Raw genomic sequence first — 7,635 nt, 5'->3', positions numbered from 1 at the left:
TCAAACGCTTCATCAATGCTTTCTCCATCCTTCATGCTAAACATCTCGTACTCTTTTCGCAGCATATCAATCCTCGTTTCTTTTACTTGTTTGGTGCCTTCATGTGTAACCTGGAGTTTTTCCCAGATTTCTTTGGCTGTCTTGCATCTAGACACCTTCCGGTACTCTTCAAAGCTGATAGCATAGTGAAGAAGGTTGATTGCTTTAGCGTTCAGCACTATCTTCTTCTTGTCATCTTCATTCCATTCAACTTCTTCTTTCGGAGTCACCACTCCATCAGCACTTGTTTTTGTTGGAATCTTGGGACCACTTACAACGATCTTCCATAAGTTGTAGTCAATGGATTGGATGAAGATCCTTATCCTTTCTTTCCAGTAGGAATAGTTCTTTCCGTTGAAGAAAGGTGGCCGGTTGTTTGACTGGCCTTCAGTGAGGGTATAGGCAACTGTGGTTGTGCCCAAGTTGGTCGCCATTGGATCTTTGCTCCAAGCGGTTAAGTTTGATTCTTGAGACCTTAGCTCCTGATACCAATTGAAGGTTGTGGTAGGCTTAGAGAAGGGGGGTTAAATCTATGCCTTCCTTTTAGTTGCTGTTATTACCCCTTTTAAACAAATTTGCAATTCTGATTCTGTTTGAATTCAGCAGCGGAAATTTATGAGACAATTTATTTTTGTCTCATGAATATCAGAAAATAGAACACAGCAGAGAAGAGAAAAGCTAACACCAGCATGTATCCTGGTTCGGTTGCCTTGTGCTATGCAACCTACATCCAGTCTCCTCCACAACTATGGAAGAATTTCACTATAGTTAACAGTATTACATACACCAATAACACAGGATTGACCCAATCCTTTCACACTCAAGTTCTAACCTAACTTGACATTGGCTATGCTAACACCCAACTATACCTCTTAGTGCTAACCCAACTAAGAAAGGGATACCTTACAGGTACAAGATACAAGACACAAACACACCTAAAGAAATCTGAAATTAACTCTAGGCTTTTCTCTCAAGTGTATCACTCAGCCTTTTTCCACTCATGGCTTTTACTTGAGCTTTCTCACACTGTCTTTTCTCACTTGAAATTACAGAATGATAAACATTGAATAGTACAATATAATCAGTAAAACATGAAGGAGATTGACTTCATCAACAGCCTCTTTGCTATGCGAAAAACCAGATTAGCAAGCCTCTGATTTAGTTCTTCATACTGGCGGAATGCACCTTTGATTAGGTTACACTGTCCAGTTAGTTGAACTTCTTCAAAGAGCTCTCTTCAGAACATAAACCTCTATTCACTGGTTTTCTCTCTTTTTTTCTGAATGAACAGCAAGCTCCTTTTATTTCCTTGCATGTGGCTGGGTTCTTCTTCCAAGGTCAACACCTTGAGCCTTGAGCTTCACCAACCACAAGCTCACTTTTTCTTTTTTAACATTAAAGAAGACCCTTTGCTTCTGACTTTTCCAACTTGACCGAAAGCCATGAGGAAGTAACCGAAACTGTTTTCCAATGGTCAACCAAATCTGAACTATAGAGATGCAACTTGGTCCCCAAGAATCTCTTGTGACCGTGGATTTGTAGCAGTGAAGAGCAGAGATCAACTTTCCCTTGAATACCATTTTCGGATAGTGCAGAGAGTTGGGAAGAAGGGATGAAGATCTGATGCATGCAAGATGAGATGGATTACCTTTCTTAAGCTTGATTTGGTTTGTTTTAGCTTCTGTGCTTCAAGCTTCAATTCTCTCTTTCTTGCTTCTTTGGTTCTTTGCTTGGTGAAGAAGCTCTTTCACTCTCGTTCTCTTTCTTACTTTTCTGAACTTGATGTGACTTGATTTGAGATGAGAGAAACGTTGCTTTGGTTGGAGCAAGATGGTGGGAAATTGAAAACAATTTCAAGCTTGGATCGGGTTCTTCTCTTTTTGGCCCGTGGTGCCTTGCTATGCTTCTTTGATGAATTTGTTTGATATGAATGACTTGGGCTTGTTTTTATTCCCACTTACCATTCAGCCCATTTAGCTTTGTTTTGTTTATTCATTCAACTTGGGCTGCCAAAATTGAATTATGGCCTGCAGCATGAAATAAATAATTAGTTAATAGGTAGATATATTTAATCAACACTAATTATTTATTTTACCCAAAAATAATGTTTGTCATCACTAATTAATTTAGTTAATTTCTTAACTCAACAATCATTTATATATCACTTTTTTACTTTTAATAATTTATATTTTTTAATATCATTTAGTTATAATATATTAATAAAAATATATGGTGTCTTAATTTATAAAAAAATAAAATTAAAAATTAAATATTATATTTAAACTATTGAAACGTTATATTCATACTTGTATTTCATATAATATTTTCATTCTTTCACTACAGTATTTAAATGTAAACTAGAAAAGGAAAAAGAATAATAAATAAAAATAACTTCTTGGAATGAACAAGGATAAAGATTATATGAAAATCAAATAAATAAACTTCAATTTAATATTTTCATAATTTTATTTATAGTTTAATCTATGTATATATTTTTTATTTTAATATTATTAAAATTTAAATTAATTCATATATTTTATTTATAAATTTTAATTTTAATTTTTAAAACAAGAGTCTGATTAGTGATACTAATAAGATTTTTTTTTCCTTCCTTTACTCGTTTAAGGTGATTTAATGAAGATGAGTTATGAGAAAACTTTTAATTTGAAGGATAATTATTCAAGGAGGTTCATATGTGCTGATTTATTCCTTTGCTAAAAATTATTATTATTTTTAAATATTTTAAGCTGAAATTTATCATAAATATAGGAGAACAGACTTAAACAAAACTACATCAATTATGCTCAATTGTGATTCTAAATTTTTTCAACAAGAGAATTCTCCACAATTTGTTAATATGTTCTTTTGATAAAAATTACCAATATATTTTTTATTTTAAATAAAAAATTTTACCAAGATATAAAAATAAAACCTTAATAAAAAATTATTTTAGAATTATTTAGAAAAATATTTAATAAATGTTTACAACTCTATTTTTTTTCAGTTGCATTCATATATTAATATTATTAATATCTTTCTATATGAATAACCATAGTGAATAATATCTACCTAACTAATTATAATTTTTCTAAAAGGAAGCTTATTCTTGCAATTAAAGAATATATTACAAAAAAAAAACACCAAAATAAATAGTTAAATGTTCAAATCCAAACCAATTTAAATAAATCTGCTCATTCAACCCAGTCAAAATAGAAAATTGATCGAAGCCACACTAATTTAAATTATATTGAATATTTGAATATTATTTTCGGTAAATTACATAAATATGCAAGTAAATCTAATTACTTTTAACTTCCAAATTTAAACAAAATTTTAAATATGCAAGTAAATATAATTAAATACAATTTTTTTAAAAAACTTCATGAAAATAAATTTAATATTATTTTTAAATTTTTTTAAATTTAATAGTTTCTTATATATAAATTTTAATTTATTTTAAATCTAGGAAAGGATAATTCATTGTGTATAAAAGCTGAATTAAGATGCTATGACTTGTCTCCGTAACTGATTCCCGTATACGATGCTTCAGAAGATAACGAACTTATAAATCCAAACAAACTCTGTTTCTCTCTTTTCAGTTCTCACTGCTAAATGCCGATGAAAAAACAACACACACTCTTCTCTTTCTTGCTTTCTTCCTTTCTTTACAGCGTTTCATAAGTCACATCCGATTCGATTCGAATCTATTCAACAAATGCCGTCCTTCTCGCGCTCGTTTTCATACACCCCCGCGAAACCATCCTGTGTTGGTTGAGTAATCATCTCACTCCCCCGCTTAAACAATTGCCGTGGGTTTGAATTTCGCCTTGTATATACACCTCCGCGAATTTCTCTCCCGGAGCCTCCCTTCTCATCCCCACGCCGCCGTGTCCAACATCGTCATCTCTGAGATTCTCCTCTGAGCAACGCTCCATGGCGAAAACCAAGAATCAGAGGAAAACCGCCTTGGTGTCGACGTCCAATCATCAGAGGAGGACGTGCATGTGTTCCCCTACGACGCACCCTGGCTCCTTCCGCTGCTCCTACCACAAACGCCTCGTCGAACAGCAGCAGCAGCAAATGGCGTCGTTTCATTCTGCTTCTTCTTCGAGGGGTAACACCCTAAATCTTCGAAGATCGGCGATGCAGAACTTGCTGGTGCGGATCGGAGGAGTGGAGGGCGAGCTGGTGAAGAGAGCTCTAAGTACTCTGATCAGACCCTCCTTCCACAACCATCGCCGCCGTGAAGGCTTTCATTCAAGGCCGAGCTGCCTCTCCATCATGTCCAAGGCAGAAGATTAGTAAATTCTCCTGTGTTTCTTTGTTGATCATATCATCCTTTTATTTTTTTTACAAAGGGTGGATGCATTAAAAAGAAAAAGTTACTGTGAATATTTTTTTTTTCTTTTGATGTTGAATTTGTGAATAGTATTTCTCTTTGAAAAGAAACAAGAAGGAAGACTAAAGTCTTATCGATTTATCATTTATAATTGTTATAAAGCACTGTGAACCATTGAAACATTGCAATGTGCAAGTGACATTGTATGACAGTAATTATCTTACCAAAAAGCACTAGATATACCAATACAATGTAATATTTTGTTGATGGAGTTCTTATTACTAACTACTTGCCAGTGTTTGTGTTTGCATACAATTAATTTTTTTCTTCCTGCAACTTTCTGCTAAAATGATCATAGTTCTTGTTTATTATCTTCAAAGAGTCACACTTGGGAACTTGCATGGACCTCGACCTGTTTCCAGAACCAAACGCACAAACAAAACATCAAATAAGAAATCTCATTGTTTTAGAAGCCTTATAGAAATGAAAGGAAAGAAAACTCACTAGGATTGGAAGTTGTTTGTTGAGCAAGTCCATTGAAATAGCAAGTGGCTCCTTGACTTCTAAACTTGGACCAGTAAGAGCTAAATACATAGCTGGCATGAGCAGCAATGGAAACAGGCTCATAGCACTCTCTTCCTGGTGCAAGACCATCACAATTCACATTACTTTGGTTGCAAGTATATGTCAATGCAGCTTCCAATTCCATTGCATTTGCTCCTTTCACTGCCACACACCACACCCTCCCTTTGTAAGGCACATTGTTCTTTGGAGCTGGCAATGGCCCAAAGTCGGCCGCAGCCGACTTTCCTGTCAGGTCTATTTGATAGACTGGCGTGCCATCCGGGTGTAACAAGCCCCAGTGTCGCTCTGTCCCTGGACCAGGCTTTTGATTTTCGTTGAACAATGAAAAGATGTAAGTTGGGATTGGAACTCCAGGCCTAGCTGGGGTGCCAAGAGGTGGATTTGTTGTCATTCTTTGGATCAAATTGCGGTTATATGTGGCTGCATTGAATATGTTTGCCCCAGGCTCATCGATGTCACCGGCATTAGGCCATCCTGTTTCGGATATGGCGAGTGGGATATTGGAGAAGCCGAGTTTGGACATAGCAAATATGACAGAATCTAGCATTTGGTCTAACAAATTGGTGTAGACTAAGGCACTGCCAGGATCTCTTGTGCTTAAGCCTCCTCTGAATAGAGCAAAGTCAAGGCTAATGTTATAAGGGTTTTGTGACCATGGAAAATATGGATACACATCAATGAAGAAAAATGACTTGGTTCTGTTTAAGAAGTTAAGCATTGGTATGATCACATTGTCTCTTATCTCATATCGGAACATCCCTCTTGATGGTGGGAAGGTTGATTCCAACACATCCATTGCCAACGGGGTGCCAACTTTGATGGATGAGATGTTTAGAGCCTTGAGGGATCTCTTGATCATTTGCATTGCTGGCACAAGATCGCGCCACATTTTCCGGCCTTGTTCCGAGTAGGAGCTTAGCACCTCGTTGCCGACGAGGAGGTAGCGAATCTTGGTTTTGGGAAGGTAAGGTAGGACATTGTTCCTCACCCATTCTTCCGCTGCTCTTCGGTTCACGGCAATGTTTGAGATTTCATTGTTTGGGACCATAACTGAGACGTGAATCTTTCTATTTGATAGAAGGTTTAGAATGTCAGGGTTGGCATCATAGAGCTTCACATGTCTAGCTTTCATTTTTGTTAGTAGCTCTATGGAGAGGTATGGAGAAGGTAGATTGTTTCCAAGTTGGCCATAGTTTACACCAATGTTGTTTGAGGCTTTTGCTCCTATAAAAATAGTGGAAACAGTGTTACATAGTTTAGAAAATGGGATGGCATAGCAAGGAAAAGAAATGTGAGTTTTCAAACTTACTTGATAATGAAAGTAACCATAGGAGAAATACAGCCAAAAGACCCATTTCTCCAACTTTTTGTGCTAGCTATCCAGTGACTAGTTGCCTCCAATTACGTCTATGCAGTGTGCAATGGAATGAGGTAAGTTGTATGAATTTATAGAATGAGATAAGCTTTGCCACAAAGAAGGCATATATCTTAGGCTGAAGGATCTTTATGATTGTATTAAATAAAGGGCTTTCTTTTTCTCTTTAAAGTATGTTCTTTTGAAGCAAGAAATAGGAAAGAAATGTGGGTGTTTATAAATGACTAAATTAGTGATAACTTGTAAAAGGCAAGGGTGTGATCGTTTTTTTTTTTTTAATTTGCTTGGACCTATTTTTTCAACTTATTGTGTATCAAGAAATGTAGTTACATTAGTCACGAACTTTAGAAGGGGATAAAGAACCCACAAATGAATGAAAATTAGACTAATGTATTAAGGTTTACTCATGTATCTCTTGTGAAAATGGACAACCGGCTAATTAAATTGCACTCTCCAAGTATCCCCTTTTTCATGACATTTTTTCAGTTAATTTAATTTCACTGGAGTCATATTGAAAAGAAATTACATGTTTATATTGTGCATATGCCTTCTAAGTCTCTTGGTATGTTTCTAGACATAAGTTTGATGATCCAAACAAATGACATTTAAGGTTTGGGACATATCAAAATCTTTCCCAAAGCTCAGTAAGTTCCTCTTCTCAAATGCAAGAGAGTTCACCAATACCAACTGATGAAATAGGACACGATTCATGCCTAGAAACAGAAACCCACGAGTTATGCATTTGGTTCCAATCACCATCGACAACATATCCGAAAGAAATAACATGAAGGTATTAAGGGATTCATAATATGAATGATGATGATGATCAATGTGCCGCTGCTGCTGCTGCATATTACAAATCTCGAGAAACTTAACCTGATGGTGGAGTAAAAAGGGGCTAGTTTTCCGATCACAAAATATAACCCAGTGAAAACACAGAAGAAAATGTAATAAAGGTGAGTTTGGAACCACTGTTTGAACTAATTTGGTTTGCAAATCAATTATATTGTTGGATTTTAAGAAAAGGATGAAAATTGAATTGGTTTGGAATCCAAGGAATTTTATCTTGTTGTAACTGAAATATTTTTATCCATCAAATATAAAATAAAAAGATTAGCCATCTAAAGTGTGTACTTAGCCAGAGCAAAAAGAAAAACCCTTTCTGAATACATGAGGGGGAAAAAAGCAGCAGCTTAAGAACTAGTAACTACTAACTAACTAACTAAGTTTTTTTCTATTTTTAACGCGGTTTTTCTACTAGTTGATGTTATATGGAGCTAATTTTTTTTTTTTTTTT

General features: G+C 35.4%; 2 protein-coding genes across 2 annotated transcripts; one reads left to right on the top strand and one right to left on the bottom strand.

Annotated features, from left to right (window-relative positions):
* Positions 1-3,972: 3,972 nt before the first annotated feature.
* On the top strand, positions 3,973-4,341 carry LOC107485910 (uncharacterized). The gene has a single exon (XM_016106443.3). The coding sequence runs from the start codon at positions 3,973-3,975 to the stop codon at positions 4,339-4,341; it is 369 nt and encodes a 122-aa protein (XP_015961929.1).
* A 411-nt stretch (positions 4,342-4,752) lies between these two features.
* LOC107485925 (probable glucan endo-1,3-beta-glucosidase A6) lies at positions 4,753-6,318 on the bottom strand. The gene is made up of 3 exons (XM_016106458.3): positions 6,273-6,318; positions 4,883-6,187; positions 4,753-4,790 (listed from the first exon to the last, which is right to left on the bottom strand). Exons 1-3 carry the CDS (start codon positions 6,316-6,318, stop codon positions 4,753-4,755), a joined length of 1,389 nt encoding a protein of 462 aa, XP_015961944.1.
* Between the last annotated feature and the right edge of the window lie 1,317 nt (positions 6,319-7,635).

Source organism: Arachis duranensis, chromosome 4 (genome assembly GCF_000817695.3).
Source record: "Arachis duranensis cultivar V14167 chromosome 4, aradu.V14167.gnm2.J7QH, whole genome shotgun sequence".
Classification (NCBI taxonomy): domain Eukaryota; kingdom Viridiplantae; phylum Streptophyta; class Magnoliopsida; order Fabales; family Fabaceae; genus Arachis; species Arachis duranensis.
The sequence above is the reverse complement of the archived record's forward strand: the minus strand, read 5'-3'. Positions and strand labels throughout refer to the sequence as shown.